Below are 20,594 nucleotides of genomic sequence, written 5' to 3'. Positions count from 1 at the left end.
ACCAAATTCTAATCTTTATCATATATTCTATCCACCCCCCCCCCCCCCCCCAAAAAAAAAAACATAATAAAAGTCATTGTATGGAAAATGACTTTTTCAGAATTTTCCTTTTATGTTCTTTCAAACAAATAACCACATATGGGTCTGGAATGACATGAGGGTAAATGAGAGTAAATAATGACCAAAATTGGGTGAGGTTTTGCTTTAAATCAAACAATTACATTTAAATTTCTCAGACAGGCAGTTTCTGGAAAATTTTAATAAAAATCACTTACTGTTGTGGACTGGAACTACATCTGCGTCAAGTACTTGTGACTAGTCAGATGCTCTGCAGATATTATTGGAATCTGAAGATGAAGAGAGAGAGAGAGAGAGAAAATGCCCTTTATTTTTTACAAAAATCTTTTCAAAGACTAAATATTCTCCCTCACCCTCACTCCCTCCCCATGACAGTTAAGAAGAGAATGAGTCAAACACAACACAAATTAAGAAATGCCATTCAAGAAAATGATGAACCATTGCTTATTAGTATAAATCTTTCTCATGTGAGGCAGGGAGAAGTCAGTGGATTCCCATGCACATTCCATTTTTCCAACTTGTTGACCTTCACTTTTTATTTCAATAACTGAAGGTATTCGAAAAGCTGCTTTATAGTCTCTATTCATGTTTTAATCTATGGAAAACCTCTGTCATATTTGTAAACTGTCATTTAAAGGAGACTATTCTGTCATTGTAATGCTATTCTGTGGCCTGTAACGCTGGTTTGTATTGATTACATCATTAAGACGTGTGATAGCGTTCATATGAGCAGAATTAAAGCTGGTGGAAATTCTGTTTGTTTCTTGATCAGCAAAACAACAAAATGAAGCGGGGAAAAAGAAATGAATTATCCTTTGCAGCCGGCAAAGATGTACCTGAAGCAAAAGGCTAAGAAAAACTACCTCATACATACCAATTGCATGTATTCGTTGGTAGTCAGCTTTGATAGAGAAGAGTCCTCAAAATAAAAAGGACAAAAAAAACAATATTAAAATGCTATTTATAACTGTCAGATATAACAAGAAATGGTACTGGAATGGTGCTTTAATAGAAATTTCACATTTTTTCTTGCACTTCAATTACATTTTTACACCATTTTCACAGCGCTCAGGCAATTTCAGACTAATTTCTAGTGCATTTTGTGCTTAAAACCTGTACAGAAGATACTTCAAACAACTCAGTTTACTTATGCATAGCTCTGTCTTTATACTCCATTCTCAGCCAATGTATATACAGTGAGAAAATTCCAGGTCAAATAAACTTTCATTGTGAATCTGTTGTTTGAAGTACCACAAAAAGTGTACGACTTATAAAAAACCTGTGTAGGCCAACAAGGGGGAGAGATCACTTTAAAAGGACCCCCGGCACTCAGAAACATCCATCAGACAGAAAGAGAAAGGCAGAGAGAGTGTGTGTGTGTGTATGTGTGTGTGAGAGAGAGAATAGGCCATAAAAGAGCAAACCTGATTGGCTGATGCAGATGCGAAGGGAACACTTGAGGCAGCTGTGGTTGCTGCGGCTGGGGAAGCACCGTGCATCATGGGAACTTTTCAAAGGGAAAATGGTATAAGCACACATACAGGGAGTGTAGCCAACAGGTGCACAAACATGATGAGTGAGTGGACACAGAGGGGTATGGAAAGAAAAGTGAGCATTGAAGGTGATATCAGCAAACGGCAAACCAAAAGTGGTGGCAAGAGAGATTGTTCTAAAGAAGACATAAGGGCAAGTAAAGTGTCATTTGAGCCAACACATCAAGAGCTACAAGGAGAAGGAAACAAAGGCATGGCATCTCATAAACTTTGCTTTTAGGTTTCAGCTTCCATGTACTACTTTAACATTTAACCCTTCTCATATTTTCTGTTACTTGAACATCATGCTCAACACTGATTATCTGAGCTGCAGTGAAAAAGAGTATCAACGACAAAGTGTTAAATTCAGTGTGAGGAGTTAAAGGAATAGTTCACCCAAAAATGGAAATGTGGGCATTATTATTATTCACCTTCAGGTTATTCTAAAATTCCATACTTATATGTATGTTTGTATATACGTGTGTGTGTGTATGTGTGTGTGTGTAAATATACTTGTATTGTATGCACTATAATTATAATTATAATATATATACTGTATATGTATATATATATATATATGTATATGTATAAACACACACACACACACACAATTTCTATTATAAATATTACAAAAAGATATTAAAACATTGTCACACACACATATAAAATAATTGTTAATTAAATTTTTATATTAATAATGACCAAATATTAATTATATTTTACAATAGAACATTAATAAAAAAATGCATATACTGTGTATAAATTGTACTTATTTATATTATTATGATAAATTATATCATATATACTATTATTATACTATATATATTATTATTATAATAAATATCATTCAAAATGGATCAATATTTAATATTATATAATAGTGATCACATATTATGTATATATTGTATTTATAAATTTTAGATTGTTATTCTTTAAAAATCATTCAAATTTCATTCTCCATATTTAAACTTGCACAGTAAGATTACTCAAAAATTCTCCTTTTGTCTTCCATGAGGGTGAGTAAATGACAGAATTTTCATATTTTGGTGAACTACCTCTTTAAAAAGCCACCAAAACCCACAAAACGATACAAAAAATGCCATAATTACAACTCACAGTGAAAGAAACCATATTTGTGTGTATTTAAAGTCAACATGAAATCAAAATGTAATAATATACAATAATATAATTCTGCATCACGTATTGGTAGATGTTAATGCAAAGATTCTTTTTCAGCCGCCTCCTCTAACTTGCCACCATTCAGGTCAAATCAAGTTCTTCCTTTACATGTCTTCTTGAATATTCTGTTTCACTTAGACATATGTCATATTATTAAACAGTGCTGCAGATGCTGTTTCATGTTGACTTTAACTTTAAATCACAGATGCTTCATAAGTGAAGCGCTCACAGAGATGCCCACTTATCAATGCCAGTTTGTCGGCCATGTGGATTTTGAGGGCGTGAGAACAACTAAGAGGAGGAAGTCTAGAAACCTACCCATGCTCGCTGCAGGGGTCATGCACAATATTGAGCCTGCCCATCATGCATTGCAACAGGAAGTGGATTGGAAAGGGAGAAGAATCACAACAGCCCATCATAAGGTTGGTTAGAGTGAAGAAATCATAATTAAAGGAAGACAATAATCATTACAGTGATACAGCATGATGTCCATAAGAGACCGATTAGTTAAAACGTGAACTCAGGAAGGGAGCACATGTAATTGTGAGCTCACAGAAACTTGTGTATGTGTGACAGTCACCATAGCAGACGTTAGTATGACTGAGGGGCATCCCAGGGTTATTGGAAACTGTATTTCGCAGTGAAAGCCATGAGCTCAACTACAGGTATGTACTAGAGTAGAAATGTGATACAAAGATGAGGTGATACAGAGAAACTGACAGACAGCCCCCATTTCTTATTGCTCAGTTTACTGTGCATATATTACAAGATTCCCACGCCTTCTGACCAAATGGTTCTCTGTGACTTTTCCAGAAATTTGAGATTACTGGATATAGATTTTTAGAATTCATTTTGATGGAGTGACTACCTGCACCGGGTATAAACAACACTGCATCCTAGTAGTTTGATGGAACCAGACAAAAAATACCAATTAGAAGATATCTATCTAATGTGATTATTATAGTTTTATTATAACATAATATATTACAATAATATACATATTGTAATATTTAATAATATTATAACTTATTATAATATTATTAAATATTACAATATGTATATTATTGTAATATATTATACAATACTACACTCTTATACTATATTTATATGATATATACTATATTATAATATTTATATCATTATAATGGCAAAATGATGGGCATTTTATTATTACAATATATGTATACAAATAATATTTATAGAATATAAAGTGGTATAATATTTATACTATTTAAATTGTAAAACATACATATTTATCTTATTATAAGAATTTAGAATAAAGAATATTTATTATGTTATACATTATTACACTATATAAAATTGTAACTTCATTGTAAAGTATTATAATATTTATACTATATTAAAATATTATTATAATAAATTATACCATACTATACTATATTATGCATAAAATTATACTATGTATATATATACTATGATATATACTACATACTTATATATATAATATATTTTGCAATAGTATGTTACTAAACAAAAGGCAAACTACTCTCTGTTACTATTTAACATACAATTTTCCTTTTTTTTTTAAATGGCAGTGGGAACCCTGTCTCTTAAAAAAACAATAATAATAATAAATAAATATCCCATGTCTTTGTGCATCCCTTATGGTTTAGAAAGGTCAAAGGTGAGATCGAGGAGTGGTCAGGGTTGACGAGAAGCCCTACCTGACGGAATAAAGGCAGCTTGCTGCTGAAAATGCATGTTGGCCAGAGCCTGCTGGTACTGGAGCATGCCAGTACTGAACATGTTCGTGGCACCGTTGGCTTTCTCAAGAGCAGGTCGCTTTGGTAAAGGTGGCATGACACTGTGAGGAATTCCCTGCTCCGATAAGACCACAGGGAAGGGGGGTGGAGGAAATGGGGAACGGGTTGGGACATGTACAAGAGAGTAAAGACAGGAAAGGAACAAGAAAAAGACAGAATTATCATCAGAGGGCAAAACATCACAGGGCTCGATTCTGACAAACAAGCAAGCAAGCGGCAGCTAATACATGTCTACGGCACAAGCAAAAGCCAAAGAGCCAGTTTATCTCGCTATAAAACTAAAATTAGCAGTCAGCATCTGTGATATACATTATTAGTTTTACATCAGGAGAGTATTAATTTATTAACATTACAACATCCATACTGCTAACTCAATGCAAATGAAGCAAGCGTAGCACTACTCAAATGTTTTGCAGACAAAAGTGACGAAAATAACAAATAAAAAAATTTTAAAAAAGAAAAAAAAGGAAAATAAACTGCACTGCTCACTCCATGATAAGTGTGAGAAAGAGACTAGATCTTTTCTGTTGCTTTAATGGTGGAGCTTTAGTATTATATTCTGCTGCTACCCCTCCCATAGACACATGCACTACACAGAGATACTAAACATGCATACTGAACATAAATGCTGTATAGATATATAGAAGCCATGTCACTAAAGTTTAGAACATCTAGCCCTGTCCTTATGCCCTGGAATAACACGCGTGTGATGATCTGATTGCGGCAGACTTGCATATCTCTGTTCTCAGCTGCTCAATATGCTCGCCGCAGTCAGCTGATCACACGACATGGTAACATAGAACACAACAGAGGCATTAAATAAACAGATAACAAAAGGACTATGCTTGCAAATTATCTTTCTTCTGTTGTTAAGACACTACAATAAAGCAACATGCCAAGCAAAAAGGTGAAAGGTCATAGTACCAGGTCAAAGGTGGCTTCGAGGGGTCGCTTCAGTGATTTGACAGCCGACTGAGTCTTAATTAGCAGGCAGCGAGCACATGATGGCAATGGGCCAATGGGGTTCAAGCGCATTAACATAAACAGCAAGCAGAGGTGCATCATGGGGGCAGCAGTGCATTTTGGGTAGGTGAGAAAAAAAACAAATAAAAACAAATCATTGGAATGCAGTATATAAGGGGATATCAGGACTAAGGCATGCAGAAATACAGTCCATTCTGTTTTAGAAAACTCTGTACTGAGATTAAATGAACAAGTACATCAATTATGGTAACATTTACAGGGTTTCACTGACAGTAAACATTGCTGTAATACGTCAACGGTGGATAACATTGCGCTGGATTACAAACATACAATTACTGTGCAGAAATGTTACACAAAAATAACTATGACGCTGCCCAGTGCTCGACAAGATGAAGAAATTAAGTATTTGTGCAGTTTAAATGGTAATGGAAATTACTTATAGGTATATAACATCTTATACAGAGCTCTATCAAAAATGTAATGCATAAGAAACATTCATAAATCCTTAATTATTGTTAAAGACTGCTGAAATGTCAATGTTAACCTGAGATCAAATATGTAGCCACATAAGAAAGTTAATTCTACATTATTTCTACACAATTTCTAGAAATTCAACATGAAGTAGTCATAAATCCTTAAAGACTCCTGATTTTTTTTTTATTAAAACATTTTGTTTTTTTTAAAGGAATAGTTCAACCAAAAATTTTAATTAGCTGAAAATGTACTCACCTGCAGGCCAACCAAGATGTAGATGAGTTTGTTTCTTCATCAGAACAGAATGGATCCTCTGCAGTGAATGGGTGCCGTCAGAATGAGAGTCCAAACAGCAGATAAGAACAGTCACTTCTGGACAAAATACGAGTTCATAATAATGCTCCCTCCAGTGAAAAGGTCCATCCCCTGTTGTCCTCTCACATCAAAATCCACCAACATATTTGTGTAAAACTGATTAGGACTGTTCTTGCTTGTAAACAGTGCATATTTCTCTCCTGATTCAGATTTGATGACTTTTTCAATAGAGAAAGCAACATAATAGATAGAGGACTTGATTTGAATTTAAAACATCTTAATGATGTTTTTGTTTCTTTACAAACATGCAGCTTTTCACTTCACAAGACGTTAATTGATGGACTGGAGTGGTGTGGATTACTTGTGAATTATTGTCATGGTTTTATCGGCTGTTTGGACTCTCATTCTGACGGCACCCATTCACTGCAGAGGATCCATTGGTGAGCAAGTGATGTAATATAAAATGTCTCCAAATTTGTTCTGATGAAAAAACAAACTTATCTTCATCTTGGATGGCCTGAGGGTGAGTAAATATTTGGGTGAACTATTCCTTTAAATGCATCTTTTAAAAATGGCACATAAATGTAAATGTTAACCCGAGATCCAAGTATATACCATCTAAGAAAGTGTTAATTCCACATACAGTATGATGCATGAGAACAGCATTATATCACAATGTGTGTGTGATGTACAGTAGAGGACGTGCTCACCATGGAAGCGGCGGCCGTGGCCTGATTGACCTGGTGCTGGGCCGCTTTGATCTTGGCCTGCAGGTGTGCAGGAGGGTGGAAGTATTTGCACTTGTCTCTGGAGCAGCGGCCCTTTATGAAATCCATACACACCGTCACGGTGTTATCACTGGGGTCGATCATTGTGCTGTCGGCAGGGTGGGCAAACCTGCAGTCCGTCTCTCCACGAGAGCAGTTGCCACGCTGGTATTCACGACACACCTGAAAATACACAGAAATATAATGCATCGCTTTGCATATTGAGAGACCGCAAAGTTTTGTGTTCGTGTAAAAACAAACTTTTACTGAATTGTGCATTAATTAGCCAAAGTTTCATTAATGAAGAAACTAAAATTTAGCTTAATTATGTTCAGAATGGCATGCTACTATTGAAACAAAGTAGTATGCAGTATGTATAGTGTGCATAATATGTCAATTTTCTGTATGCATGGATACTGAAATGTGAAGGTTATATCTAATGTACATTGCGCAGAATACAATAGACACAATGCAACGCAAAAAACATTTTATTACTATTATTATTTGTCAAAAAGTTAAAACATTTTCAACAAAGGTGTATTAAAATATTGCTAAAATGTGCAGTATACAACCAGTACACTGCATGAAATATTGTACCTCACAATGCAATTCTATTTTATATAATTATATTAATAATATTAAAAAAACATATTGCCCATATTTTATATCACCCCACCTTATGAAATTTTACAAATATAAAAAAATACAATACATTATAATATAATTAATTATATTAATATAATAAATTAGATGAATAATAATACTAAAAAAACATACAACCTTACATTTCCAGAGTGATGATAGAAGTAATAGCAGCCTTAATTTATACTGCATTTCCCTTCTTGGCATATTATTTGATTATTAGATTAATTACATAAAAAATAAACCCATATTTATTCCCAAGAGGTGTGGCAGTTAAGCATACTACAGCTTAAAACACGTATTAGTGCATACTACATACTTTTGCACATAAGTATTTTCTTTAAAACAAAACAGAAGGCAGTATGTAGTACACACTGTGCCATTTGTAGCATTCTTTAATTCAGTACATAGCCAGTATTATAGAACTTTCTCAGATGGGGAGATGTGGTTTTTCATCCAGTGGTCAGCAGAGGGCAGCAGCCCCTTTATTTCTAACACATTACCCAGTATGGCTGTAACACACCTGCATGTATACGGAGATTAAGATTTAAATGTGTTTATGTGGGAAAGAAAGAGATATTGACATTGGCAGTGTGTCATATTGTCATGGCTCTCTGATGACCTCATACCTCCAGTCGGTCTGTTCTGAGGAGTTTCTGGGCGGAAGCAGCAGCAGCTGCGGCGTTGGCAGCTGACGGCATAGATGCCATCGCAGGGCTGCCCGCCATCAGCACAGGTGCGCTGGGCAGGATCTCTGCAGGCATCAGCCCAGGTGACACTGGGCCCAGGTACGGATTAAACGCAGCCGCGGCGGCTGCTGCAGCAGCTGCATTGGCGTTGGTTGCAAGGCTTGGCGTGACCGAAAACATAGGCTGAAACAGACAAAAATAATAATAAATGAAACTGATAGAGTGACACTGCTATAAATCGACTTTCTGTTTCTGTGACTTATGCAAATGATATAGTCAAGGGTCAAAAAAATAAGCATTGCTGTTTGATTATTATATCCACACTTTCAAAAAGTACCGTGGCAGTACATGATTTAGTGTTATTATTGAATTTGTTGCCATATTCATATACCATGGTATTATCATCATGGCACTGTCCCAAAAAAACATGGCATATTTTTTTCATTGTTTTTAATAAGTGCATGGTTACAATAGTTAATCATTTATAGCTGCATTCTTTCAACTTCGCCGAATTGCCAAACTCTTACGTCAGTCCAAAAGATGCTGAATAATTAGTATATGCATTTATCTCATCTATCGTCTATGGGTGGCAGGTCTTTCTCCGTTATAGCTCCTAAGCTATGGAACTCTTTGCCCCTGGCCCTTAGGACATTAACCAAACTGCATGAATATAAGTCTAAACTCAAATATTACCGTTCATGTGTTTCTTAAACTTTTTCCAAAACACCATAAACCACTCATAATGCTTCCTTGAGTACCATTAGTCATATGCACCTGACTTATGCTTGAACTGTCCACCTTTCTACGCTGTCAGTAATATAATGTTATGGTTTCTGTTTGTTTTTTTGACTGTATTGCTATATGCAGATGCAATCGCTCATGTCTTGGACTGGGCAAATGCCTACTGTCCATTCAATAATTATGTGTAAAATGATTGTTTGTTCCTTACTGTCATTATGAAGCGTCCTTGAGCTTGGGAAAGGCACTATATAAATTAAACATATTATTATTATTATTATTATAGCATTAGTACATATTAATATAACTACTTTTTCGGGCCATTGTATTTATATATATATATATATCATAATAAAAACCTAATTTAGCATATACTAATAAAAGTGACAAACTATAAATAAACTTTAATAAACATTAGACTAACATTTACAGAAAATACTTATGTATGGAAACGGCCTAATCTCTCTTGGGGTCATAAGAATGGAGCCTCACCATTGGCTGAAGCTGACTTCCAGGCATGATGGCATTGGCTAGCTGCATCTGCTGGGCGAGCATTGCCATGTTCTTCTGCTGGATCAGATTGTTACGGCCATTAATCTCCAGCTGCGTCTTCAGGTGAGGAGGAGGGTGCAGGTACTTGCAGTTCTCTCTGGAACAACGACCCTGAGAGAGACAAAGAGGGAGAGGGAGAAGAAGAAAAGAAAGAGGAAATGTATATTAAACCTCATGTTTATGTTACATAATAGTATTAGAAATTGTAATAATTTAATTAAAGTAAATAGTCATTTGTAATGTAATAAAAAAATCATAAAACATAATTAAATTAAACAAATTTAATTAAAAAAATTTAAGAATGACAATAAAAGCATGAATATTCTGTCATCACTAAAATTCAAGACATTTTATATTATTTGTTTATTATTATATTATTAAATTTTTTATGAGTTATTGGGCAAAATGAGTCATGAGGGTGAAAGATACGAGGGTGAGTGAATTAAGTAAGAATATTAATTTTGTGGGTGGACTAACCATTTACCTCTTATTTTCCCCTAAATTCCTTAAAATATGTTCGTCTGACTTACTCAAAACAGGACTATTAAAGTTAACTAAAACTAAAACCATAAAAAAATGTTACTTGAAATAACAAACTTTAACTGAAATAAAATAAGTCAACATATAGTTTAACTTGAAAAAAAAAAAAAAGAATTAAAAAATGAAAAAAAAACCCCACAACAGAATAACCAAAATTTCAACAAAAATTTAAATGAAAACTGAAAATGTAAAAATTGTAATACAAACTATAATAGTATCTTGATGTTGATATAAAACTGATTCAAAATCCACTGAGCAAATATTTTTGAAACTTTATCCCTGTTTTATTGCTAATTAGACACATACTTTTCACAAAAATGTATCTATTTTTTTTTAAAGTACCCAGCAAAACACACTGTAGAAAAGTACAGTAACACAACTCAGAATAAACACCTAGCATGGGTGTATACCAATCAGACAATGTTTGCATTTTGATATAAAACTGATTCAAAATCCACTGAGCAAATATTTTTGAAACTTTATCCCTGTTTTATTGCTAATTAGACACATACTTTTCACAAAAATTTATCTATTTTTTTTTTAAAGTACCCAGCAAAACACACTGTAGAAAAGTACAGTAACACAACTCAGAATAAACACCTAGCATGGGTGTATACCAATCAGACAATGTTTGCATTTAAAAAAAAATATTACATTAACACTGAATAGTGGCATGCAACTGGCATCTCCTGTTCTGGTTCATTTTCTCTGTTTAACAGTAGACAGAGGGAACACACTGTTCTCATTCCTGCTGACAGTATTGAGTGCACGGGAAAGCCCTCTGCTCTAATGCATCTGACCGCAACCCTGAAGCTGCTTTCAGCCCATGTGGAATCGGCCCTGACAGGCTGTCACTCAACTGATTAGCTGATTATCGATTAACGAGTCACATCAGTGCGAGAGAAATTCATCTGAAGTGTTTATGGATGTACAGTAACCCGTGTGCCCCCCATCCACACACACTCAGATGATGAGTGTCTTTATCTGGGCTGCGTAGGCGAGTATGTCAGGACATCGACCTTTCCAACACAGCCGCTCATTAACCTGCTCTCATCTGACGCCTGTCGTCATGTCTGTCTGCTGTGACCAAAATAAAGCCTTTTTGCCAATTTCTGTGGTTAAATGCTCAATTATCTCAGCAACCAGCACTTTAGGAGAGTGTTATGCAGTTGTGATCAGTGGATGGATTTGGATGACTACACAGGGCTAAAATGTTTCTGGAAAGTGAATCGACTTCTCTCCTAAACTCACAATGCCAAAACATGCTTTTATGCAAAGCACTTACAATTGCTAGAAGGGAATGCAGTTAACTGGAACTTGGTTTGCATAAACTAAAAAAACAAACACAAAACTACTTACATTTATAACTCCAATAATATATGTAAAATAATTATTATATAATTACATTCTGTGACTTAAATATTATTAAATTATTTTTAAACTATTAAAATAAATAATATTTTATTTGTGGCATCCCATAATACAGTATAAGTATATTTATTTATGTACTTTTGCTTCAAATTTTTGTTACAGCAGGAAAAAAAAAACTATAGCGTGTATTAATTTTGCACTAAAGTTCTGAATACAGCATTTTTTATGAATTCTTGTAAAATGACTGCAAAGTTTTTTTGTATTAATTAATAAAATAGAAGTAGATACATGGTTCAATAGACAATAAAATAAAAAATATAAAGTGTCTTTCAAAAGTTTCAGGTCAGTAAGATTTGATCATGTTTTTGAAAATCTCTTTGCTCACCAAGGCTCCGTTTACTTGATAAAAATACAGTGATATTGTGAAATATTATTACAATTCAACATAACTCTTTTCTATTGTTATATATTTTAAAATGTAATTTATTCCTGTGATGCAAAGCTGAATTTTCAGCATCATTAACAGTTGTGCTGCCGACTATTTTTGTGATTTTTTTAAGGATTCCTTAATGAATAGAAAGCAAAAAATCTTTTGTACCATTATAAATGTCTTTACTGTCACTTTTGATCAACTGAATGTGTTCTCGCTAAATAAAAGTATATCTGTCATGACAACTCTCGGCGGGATTGGCACAGTAATGTACATGACAATGTTAATGTATTTGGTATTGGCGGAATAGATCTGCTACGCTGCTGCTGCTGCGGCAGAGCAAGTACCGAGACTTGCTACTGCCAATACATCCACAACATGCTGCTGTGAATATGTAAGAAATATTGCTGCTGCAAATATAACATACATGAAATAACCCCCATATAGCATACATGAATCACCTCGTAGCAGATCTATACAGGTGGAGCTGGGGAAGGTGGAGGGTTTCTGAAGCAAGCTGCAACTACTATGGCAATCACTAGTCATATATTTGAATGTTGAGCAGCGAGCTCATTGGCTACCGACACAGGAGAGAACCAATCAGCTGTGCCATGTGATAATGATGTCATTAGGTCAGATTGAGTTAGACCTATCGGACTGCGCCATCTAGAGTTTCATGCCAGAACTCTGTATTAACTTCTTTAAACAAACAAAACACACACATACAAACAAAGGACCCAAAACTTTAAATTATAGCGTATATGTACATTACAATTCAGCTAGGACCTGTTAGACAAACATTGTGAGCGAGAGGTCAGAGAGGAAAATAGCAGGGAGTCAGATGTCCCTCAGCACTATCACACACACAAACACAACCCTAAATGTTAAACCCTCTCTGGGTTTGTCTTCCTCCACTATCATACGCTGACAGGCGTCATCAGTTCATCCTGGTCACTGATGATGTAAAACGTGAAGATCTCCACCAGCTGCAAATACTATTAATGAGGTCTTCCCAACACAAATAATAAATGATCTATTACAAATCTTGATTTGAGTAAGCACCTGTCCAACAATCACATTTACACAACACATTAGCAGTTTGGTAACATATGCACTCAGAATAACATGTTAGAGAATTAAGTTGTTTTTAGCCTTTTATGTCTAATGCAAACTAATTCACTTTGTAAAACTGGTCAGCGATAGAAGCTAAAGCAGACAGCAGAACCTTCTAGAAGTGTGACGTGAGTTTGAGCTCCTATCTATGCAGTATGTAGAAAATAAATAAAAGGCTCACATACTCGGCCGTGAGCCGGCCAATCAAAGAGTGTCTGGCTGGTATTCTGTGAGCTGAAGTTTCTACCATCTGTTTAAGACATTAGTGAAGCTGGCCTCTGTGAAACAACACTGGGCTATGAGAAGATGAAGACTCTCTCAAACCTCTTTGTCTTTAGTTCCTTCTGCATTTCTGCAAATTTGATTCATACAACTGAAATAAGAGTGACAAAGACTCAAAAAATTATAGTTTCCTAATTTATCAGACCCTTGCTAAACCCTGCCAAATGTTACTTACAAATACTTATTCAGCATTTGTTGCTATTATAAGTATTTTTTTTTTCCTGGTGTAAGTCTCATTTTACAGGAAACATCCAAAAATATTATAAACAATTAGAAGTTTTTAGTTATGATTATAACATTTAACTCTTTTAAAAAGTAAAACGTAAAATTAAAATGCTGTGTAATGTCACTTAATTTCAGCCCAAAGTTTTTTTTTATAAAATAAGAAAATGAAAATTAATTTAAGAAAATTAGGCTATTCAATATATCTTATAAAGATAGAAACATGTCAATAGAAAAATTTAAATCGCATCATATGACCCCTTTAATGTGCAACTACTGTTATTATACAAATTCATTATAATAATTATACATAATTTCATTATATCATTTTATTTAATAAATCTTTTAATAATGCTTTTAATTATTACAATTTCATTATATTAGTTTATATAATAAACCATTTTATAATGCTTTTATTTAATCATTACAATTAGTTTTTCATACATTTAAACAACAATCCACAAATCAGGTTTAAAATGCTACAAAATTGCTTTAAAAAATCTTTATTTAATAAATAATTTATTAATGCTTTTAATTATTATACAATTTGTTTTCCACATCTTTAGACAATGATCCACTAATAAACATCACCAACCAGTAAAAAATGGTATAAAAAAAATACTTTAATTTTATATTATTTTAATTAATTATATATTTTAATTAATTATACGTTATATATTATATAAAATTATATTTTAATTAAGTATATATTATTTTAATTAACTATATATTAAAAATTATATTTTATTTAATAAATAATTTAACAATGCTTTATTTAATCATTACAGTTTGTTTTCTGCACATTTAGACAATGACATATATACAGTACATATAATTAAAATGAAATGTTCTTTCATGAACATTCCTGCACTGACACACTTAATATTTGTCAGCACAATTAAACATTTGAAGGAAGTCAGATACAACTGTGAAGGTAAGCAATACAGATCTTTAAAGGATCTGTGTGTCTGTGCATGTTGAAGGGCGTGTGGGTGAGAATGTTCTGTGAAAGGTGTGACACGGCCCTACTGAGCATGTGCGAGAGATTCTAGTACTGTACGCTCACTGACCTGCTGAGAGCAAGAGGAAAAAAAGGAGGCAGGAGAGAATCAAGTTGAAGGATAAAAGAAAGATGTGTTTATAGGACGAGCTGTGCGTGTCAGGGCTAACGGAGTCGAGTTACGCTCACCCCATCTAACCCCACTCACCCCATCCATAACCTCCTGCAGTACAGCAGCACAGGGGCTCAGGTCACATGACACACACACATGTAAGAACACGATTCATTTCACTGAAGAGTCATTCAGTGGGAGAAAATGTTAGATCTAGAGTAGTGAGATCTGGAGCAATGGAGTTCTTAACCAAACCGCAACTATTACTATTTTACAAGCATTTAACTATTATGGTTTAATCTGTCATTTTATACTTCCTTGTACTTCTGAGTAGCTGACCAGGTTTACATACACTGCAAGTGCAACTGTGTATGTAACAAATGAAAAATCTTGAATTTTTAATTACATTAAACCCAGAATTATAGATTTCGACCAAAATAAATCTTCCTTTAGTTGCAAACACTGAAACAATAGAAAATGTGAAAAAAAGTGCCCATGATGAAAAAATAAAATATACAGTGGACCCCAAAAGTATTTGGATACTATTAATATTAATACGACTAATGCTTGTATAATGCAAATGCATTTTTAAAGAATCAAGATAATCAATATTGTAATATGCCAAATCATCCCGATAAAATAAAAAAAATAATTATCCATTTACTTTATTTTGTTTAAATTAAATTATTGATTTTTGTTGCTTGCATTGTTTTTATAAGCTGGACTGAGCCATACAGAATATGGTTACAATGCTCTAATCTAATTTTGTTTGAAGACTGATCCGATTTTTTTACTATTTTATTATCCTGCCCTTGCTTGCATTTACACAACAGAAAAAAATAATTAAAGACAGAAAGAAAAGCACAAAAAAAATCCACTATAAAACTATAATTCCAATTTCGAGTGAATATAGCTCTGTCTGGCAAGTTCATGAAGCACCTAAGTGCTAATATTCCATTTCGTGTTTTTTTTTTTTTTTTTGCATGTGCTGTTTCTAGTGGGTTTTTTTTTTCAAAGAGGTGAAAAACCTCTAGTTGCGCATGGCAGGAAACGCATTTGAAACAGAATCCTCAGGCAGAGTGCACTACAGACAGCCCTGTCAGTGAAATCAGAGAGGCTGGAGAGAAAGTCATTCTTGATGGAGAGAGAGAGAGAGAGAGAGAGAGAGAGAGAGAGAGGATGCACTCTTTCCAGCACTGCTATGACAGGTCGTTTAGGTCACTGCTTGCATATGGCAACACATAAGCACTGAGCACAGAGGGCAAGTTCTAATCACCTCAGGTGTGGTTTCTACGCATACATTTACAGACATACCAATTAACAAAAGATTTAATTAACAAACATATAATGAAAAAGAAAGTATGTAATTAGTACACATATAAAAAGTGCAGCTGAATGCATATCAATCCACTGTCAGACAAATCAGCTTTATTTTTAGTTATTTCACAGGTACTTGTTATCAAAATGTTGTGAATTATACTTTAATGCAGACATATGTGTAGCATTTTTCTTCCCTGAAATCCACTTAGTCAATGAAAGTCTCAGGAAAGGTTTCTTGCACCAAAATTTATTTAGTTTTACGCGACTCTCTCTGACCCTTTGAATTAAACAAGAAACAAGAAGTGTCCTCTCATCCTTATAAATTGGCTGACGTTCCCTTTTACAGCTGGACTAAAATTCCGGGGGGGGGAAAAACCGTCAACTCAGCCCATCTCAAGTTTAGCTGACTGTACATAGGAGAGAATTTTAGTCCAAAGGCTTTCTTAAAACCCGTCTTATATCACCAGTCTATAGTTTATACCAGCTTAGTTTTTAGTTGTTAATTATAACAGGAACATTTGAGTTATTTTGTGTTGCATCGTTCACTTGCACAGTAAACATGCTAAACTTCTATTTTACAGCTGGTGCAGGCAAACAAATAGTGTCCAAAATGTATCAATATATTGTAGCATCACTGACATGGATAAAATCACTAGCACAGTTTAAATGGTGTGAGCGTGTGTGATTTTAAGGGGATGGAGGAAGGTCTCATCCACATGTATAGTGTCAGCCGCTGCTGTCCCGCAGCAACAGAGTCCCTTTGTACTTGCACTGACTTACAGTTCACTGGCGGACGTGTTTTACAATGTGTGTGTGTGTGTGTGTGTGTGTGTGTGTGTGTGCGTGTCTAAGTGCTCAATAGCGATCTAACAATTTCCCCCTCATTCTGTGCCTGTATATTACTGAAATAAGTCCCGTTCTTCATTTTCACTGATGAAGTGAATTTATTCTCATGGAAGCCCGTTTCCTTTGGTAAATCATAGTAAAAAATTAAAATAAAAATTGAGATAAAAAGTCGACATTTACATTTGTCACAAAATGTATGACCTTTTATCTCAACCTTTTATCTTTATTTCAACTTTTTATGTCAGAATTTTGACTTTTTATCTCGTAATTATGATGTAATGTCATAGTTCTGAGCATAAAATGAGACTTTTATCTCATAATTGACTAAGTATGTTGCACTTTTGCTGTCATTTCTTGTCGGTTTCAACTTTATGTCATAATTTTTTACTTTTTCTTAAAATTTACTAAACTTCATCATTTTGACTTTTAATCTCATAATTATAAATAAATGTCCAAATGTATTAATTATTAATAAAAAGTATAAATGTAGACTTTTTATGGTGTAATTATTATTAAATGATAGTGCTGTCAAATGATTAATCGCGATTAATCGCATCCAAAATAAGTTTTTGTTTACATATTTGAGTGTGTACTGTGTATATTTATTATGTATATATAAATACAAACACATGCATGTATATATTTAAGAAAAATATGTTATGTTTATATATTAAATATATATATAATATAAAATAACAATATTAATATATAAATGTATATACATGTAAATATTTTCAAAATATATACTGAATGTGTGTGTATTTATATATAAATAATAAATAAACAGTACACAAGTATATTGTGTAAACAAAAACTTTTATTTTGGATGCGATTAATCGCGATTAATCATTTGACAGCACTACTAAATGACATAATTTTGACTATATCTCATCATCGACTTAGTATCTTCTAATCTTGACTTGCATCATAATTTCAAATATTTGAATCTAGACTTTTCTGTGATAATTATGATTAACCAAAACATGATTTTTTTCCCCCTTACATTGTGGAAATGGGCTTCCATACACTCCTTTTTTTTTTAGTGGCGTATGCAATTATTGCTCATACTTAGGACTAGTGATTTAAACAGACCCCTAACTATTACATCTTGGCGTGTAACTAAATTTACTAATTTTGTGTTAAGGTTATGAATGATATCTCAAATCATGCTGCTTGCTGAGAACAAATATTGCTATTGCTTTTCAATGCGATTGACAGGACCAGATCTGTGGACAATTTTTGCATTTATACCACCTTAGCAACCACACAGCAACACACTAAAAACACTTGTGTTTTACACTATATTTCATAGAAAAAAAAGTTATCTTTTTCTGTGCATTGTTCATCTATTCCTCCATCTACAGTTTTGTGGCTGGCGGGGAAATAAAGAGAGAAGCAGAGAGAGAGAGAGAGAGAGAGAGAGAGAGAGAGAGAGAGAGAGAGAGATCGGGTCATTAGACATTGATCACTGTGCTGTTTGGCATAAGCAATGCACCTGCACCAAAAGCCTCCTGATATTTTTCACATGTGTTTCTTAATAATGCAGTAGAGAACAGATTGTTTGTTTGCCACAAGCCCAGGGCCGAGGGAAATAGTTTCCACGACTTACAGTTTCCGTACACTTTACCGTAAACAACAGGTTACCATAGCACAACACCATCTTAAAAAAAAGAAAGAAAGAGAGAGAGAGAGAGAGAGAGAGAGAGAGAGAGAGAGAGAGAGAGAGAGAGAGAGAGAGTCAGATCTTGGTCAGCTGTCATGTTGGCTGTTGCTCCCTCTGCCAACCCTTTTCTTGTTAACAATTTCTGTGCCTCTTTATTTTTTCTTGCTGCACACCCCACTCTGACACTGCCAAGGTTCTCACGGTGCACATTTGTTGTCGTTGTCTCACGCCTGTCAAGATTTCCTTACACATTACTCACGCGACAACACACCTGGCTCATCAGGAGCGAAAGGGTGGGGTTAAAGGTCACAGAGCTGTCTGCAGTAATTAAAGTCATTTGGATATGTGTGCTTCCACACACAGATGTTTGTTTGTCTATCGACTTCTATTGAGCTAATAATATTTTCTATCCCTAAACCTAAAACTGGTTTGTGGGAGGGTTTCACACAAAAGCATTTTCACATTTTCAGTAAGACATTAAGATCACTGGCTGGTGTTCGCACTGGCGGGCGATAAAACGGTATCGATATTTATCGACGGTACACCTTCTTCGATAATGATAGAAATTTTTTTCGATATAGCGCACTATATAGGTGTACATGCATATTTACCCCATGTATGCAATAACTAGCATTAGGCCTGGGCGATAAAACGGTATCGATATTTATCGACGGTACACCTTCTTTGATAACGATAGAAAAAATGTTTGATATAGCGCACTATATAGGCACGTGCTATTAATGACGCAGACAGTACACACAAAAACGAACACATGCTGAAATGAGTGCTGTGCCTGCCTGTGATGAGGAGATTGTGAATAAAGAATGAATATTAGTCGAATTTAAAACAAACATTTGCATTTGAATGTTAGGTGTGCATCAAGGAGCGTCATCAGTGGCGTGCGAGATGCGGGGATGATGATGGAAGTGACGTTGTTGCATTTGAATGTTTTGTTAATCTAGCCCACGAGACGCGCAGTTGCTGCGTTATTCATTCAAAATATTAGAGAAATATAGAAGCTCAATGCAGAGATGATCTTGATTAGGTTAAAACCGAAACCAAGCCATTCACACAGAACGCATATTCAGATAATTTTTTTAGACGGACAAATATGACTGCTGCACTCGAGTCACACAAGAGATGTATAGAAAGCCATGCAAAGTTAAAACGGTTTTAACTTTTAGAAAACACATCACGAATTTGTGGAGGTTTATTCCTTTTCACTGTGTCTCATATGTTTTTAAATGCAATCTGTGTGAATGGCGCTTCGGCTCTTTGTATTAAGCAATGCATAAATACATGAAGCTCTTTTGTTCATAATTGTTTATGCAATTTACGAAATTATATTTGATTTTTATGAGTTAATTTAGACGTAATGCACATTTTTTTTTAAATAGTTACTTCCTTGCGTTGACCATTTTTAATGCGCTGCATTATTTTGCTCATTGCACCCTCCTGTGGCCTCGGGAGACAAGTCAAAAGTTTCCTTAAAACCTATTTAATCTGCATATAAACCATTAGAAATTAGATATGTTTAATTTTTATTTTGTGTTTGATTGTTACAACAAAAAATATTTGTTGTTTGTCTCAATAAAAATACAGTGGTTAAATTTAAACATTTTTTCTATTGCTCTTTGTTTTAAAAAAGGTTATAAAAAATAATTATCGATACCGAATGATATGAAACATTATTTTATTTTTTATATTTATATTATATTTTTTAGCTATATCGCCCAGCCCTAACTGGCATCCACATAGACGTTTAACTCTCTGTATGATTTCCTTATCAGTAACCGGATTAACAGTGTTCACAGTGGCTTTAGGGCGCTACAGCCGATTAGCAGCAATGTGAGCTGTTCAGTGTGACACAGGATTAGGATTATAATCCCGGGATTATCCGTATAGTCTCCACGGGATTATCCGACCCTCCCTCCTTTACCCCCAAAGTCGGGGTGATCTCT

The 20,594-nt window shown here is 34.4% G+C and overlaps 1 protein-coding gene across 17 annotated transcripts in view; it reads right to left on the bottom strand.

Annotated features, from left to right (window-relative positions):
- Nucleotides 1-245: 245 nt before the first annotated feature.
- Nucleotides 246-20,594, bottom strand: part of LOC107567699 (muscleblind-like protein 1) — a 67,143-nt gene continuing 46,794 nt past the window's right edge. For 7 of the 17 annotated variants that reach the window (XM_016253425.1, XM_016253426.1, XM_016253424.1 and 4 more), the window contains 10 exons: nt 9,675-9,845; nt 9,394-9,429; nt 8,385-8,627; nt 7,057-7,296; nt 5,498-5,551; nt 4,475-4,628; nt 3,108-3,143; nt 1,503-1,585; nt 953-997; nt 246-347 (listed from right to left, as the gene is read on the bottom strand). In XM_016253425.1, coding sequence (XP_016108911.1) covers nt 291-347; nt 953-997; nt 1,503-1,585; nt 3,108-3,143; nt 4,475-4,628; nt 5,498-5,551; nt 7,057-7,296; nt 8,385-8,627; nt 9,394-9,429; nt 9,675-9,845 — 1,119 coding nt within the window. In that variant the 3' untranslated portion in view covers nt 246-290. The remainder of the gene's footprint in view (nt 348-952; nt 998-1,502; nt 1,586-3,107; nt 3,144-4,474; nt 4,629-5,497; nt 5,552-7,056; nt 7,297-8,384; nt 8,628-9,393; nt 9,430-9,674; nt 9,846-20,594) is intronic. The other 10 variants (XM_016253428.1, XM_016253432.1, XM_016253433.1 and 7 more) reach the window with 10 other exon arrangements.

This window comes from Sinocyclocheilus grahami, unplaced genomic scaffold (genome assembly GCF_001515645.1).
Source record: "Sinocyclocheilus grahami isolate Dianchi unplaced genomic scaffold, SAMN03320097.WGS_v1.1 scaffold1181.1, whole genome shotgun sequence".
NCBI classification, from domain to species: Eukaryota; Metazoa; Chordata; class Actinopteri; order Cypriniformes; family Cyprinidae; genus Sinocyclocheilus; species Sinocyclocheilus grahami.
This window is presented reverse-complemented; position numbering and strand designations above follow the sequence as displayed.